General features: G+C 54.8%; 1 protein-coding gene across 1 annotated transcript in view; it reads left to right on the forward strand.

Moving 5' to 3' along the window:
• Positions 1–363: 363 nt before the first annotated feature.
• Positions 364–1856, forward strand: part of Barhl2 (BarH like homeobox 2) — a 7088-nt gene continuing 5595 nt past the window's right edge. The window contains exons 1-3 of the mRNA XM_048814509.1: positions 364–455; positions 1295–1511; positions 1629–1812. Coding sequence (XP_048670466.1) covers positions 364–455; positions 1295–1511; positions 1629–1812 — 493 coding nt within the window. The remainder of the gene's footprint in view (positions 456–1294; positions 1512–1628; positions 1813–1856) is intronic.

Here is a 1856-nt window from a genome sequence, read left to right on the forward strand (position 1 = left end):
AAGGCCAAGGCCTGGGCCCGAATGCTCCGGGGAGGGTGTGTCTGGCCTCACGCAGTTCCCGCGTCAAAGACGACAGATCCAACCAAGCTCTGGCTGTGATCCAGGCTCTCTGCAGCCTCTCAGTCTAGGCTGGCCTGACCCCACCCAGCGGGGCCCAGCCACACGTTCTTCAAGCGTGCTCCGCACCTCTAGGGCCAGCGTTGGCCTTTGCCTGAAGCACCTCCTACGTCCCCCGCCTCGTCTCACCCACCCTGGCTCCTCGGCCCAATTCCCCTCGCTTTCTGAGAAAAGGGAGAGAGCAGCCCGGATTGTACATCTCTTCGCCTCGGTCCCTCCAATCCCCGCAGTTCTTCTCAGAGCACGATGAAAGATGGCATGAAGATGATCCGAAACAGCTCAACACACCCTCGAGATAGCACGGGCTTTTTTCGGGGTCAAACACCTCGATTGTCCCAGTAAAGCGCAGGGAGGATGAGTCTGCCACGTACCCCTTCCAGACCTGGGGTTCACACAGCAGTTCCAATCCAAGGGCAAGATCTTGTCCCAGGAGGTCATTTGCCTCCCTGACACCTTCTCCCCGCCTCAATAGAAAAAAAAGCCAAAGCGACCTACAAAACCGCAACTACACCCCAGATTCGGCCCTTGGAGACTTTAAAGGCCATTTTGTAACCTCATTCTGCACCTAGTCACGGAAGCTATGCCAACCACGCAGATTCATGGGGTTCTTAAAATGGTAATTTGGAGTAAAATGTAACTCAAAGAACTTTGAATCATTCATTAGCACCTTATAATTACTCCGCTAATTAGGTTGACACGGCACTTAATCAGGAGTAATACGCCGTCTTGTCACTGGCACTTCCCATTACTCTGACATTCAACAAGAGACAGGTTGGAGACGTCCTAAAGAAAATAATGCAAGTTGATACCCTCCGACGAGGCGTCACAGTCATGCTCCGGGTCCCCAGTGGATCCATAGTGACTGTTTCCTTTCCAAACGATAGGCCGGTCAGAAGGGGGAGGGAACAGACGTACCGGTATGTGGTGTGGCCAGGACACAGGTTTTGGACTCGCCACCCCTGTTCCTGTGCCCCCACGCCGCACTGAACCGTGGCTGCCTAGCCGCTAGTGAACGCCTCGGGCACTATTTCCCCCGGTTGGGGAGAAAGTGTTTGATCGGGCATTCTTTCAGCACCAGCTCTGATTGGAGCCAAGGCTGGCCCTTGGGTTTTGAGTCCTGGGCTCCATCCACCCGGAGAGTACCTGATGGATGCAGACCCCTCTCTGTTCCTCTAAGGGATCCGCTATTAAGCTGGGCTAAGCCCGGGCGCATGGGTTCTTTGAGCGAAAAGTCACAGCTGGGCGCCTGTTCACCCACTCAGATCTCTGGTTCCTGGAGTTACCCACTTTCCCGCGAGTCCCCTCAGGGATCTCCTTCTCTGTTCTTAGTGTCTTCAGACTATTTAAGCGTGTATTTGGGAAAGCTGAAAGGGCGGCCACGCTGGAGTCTAAAGGTGAGTCGGCCCGGTTCTTTTACTCTTTTCGCCCCAGACTCTGACTTAAGAAAACGGGCAAATAGTCACCACTTATTATTATTTTCATCTTTCCTCTCTTTGGTTCCCTTTCTCTAGTCTCCTTCTGTTCTCTTCCCCCTTTTCCCTTTGCCGCTCAATCGTGATTGTGGACACCTGGGCCACTGGACTTGGTGTTCGGCTCAGGGCTGCAGGCAAAGGGATCTGCGGGTCCTCAAAAGAGCAGCGGGGTCCAAGCGGCGCTCACTGACGGGCTTGCGAGCGGTGTGCCCATTGGTTCCTGGTACGTTGGCGTCGCTCGCTTGCGCGGGAGCGGCCAATGGGGGC

This window comes from Marmota marmota, unplaced genomic scaffold, assembly GCF_001458135.2.
Source record: "Marmota marmota marmota unplaced genomic scaffold, marMar, whole genome shotgun sequence".
Taxonomy (NCBI): Eukaryota; Metazoa; Chordata; class Mammalia; order Rodentia; family Sciuridae; genus Marmota; species Marmota marmota.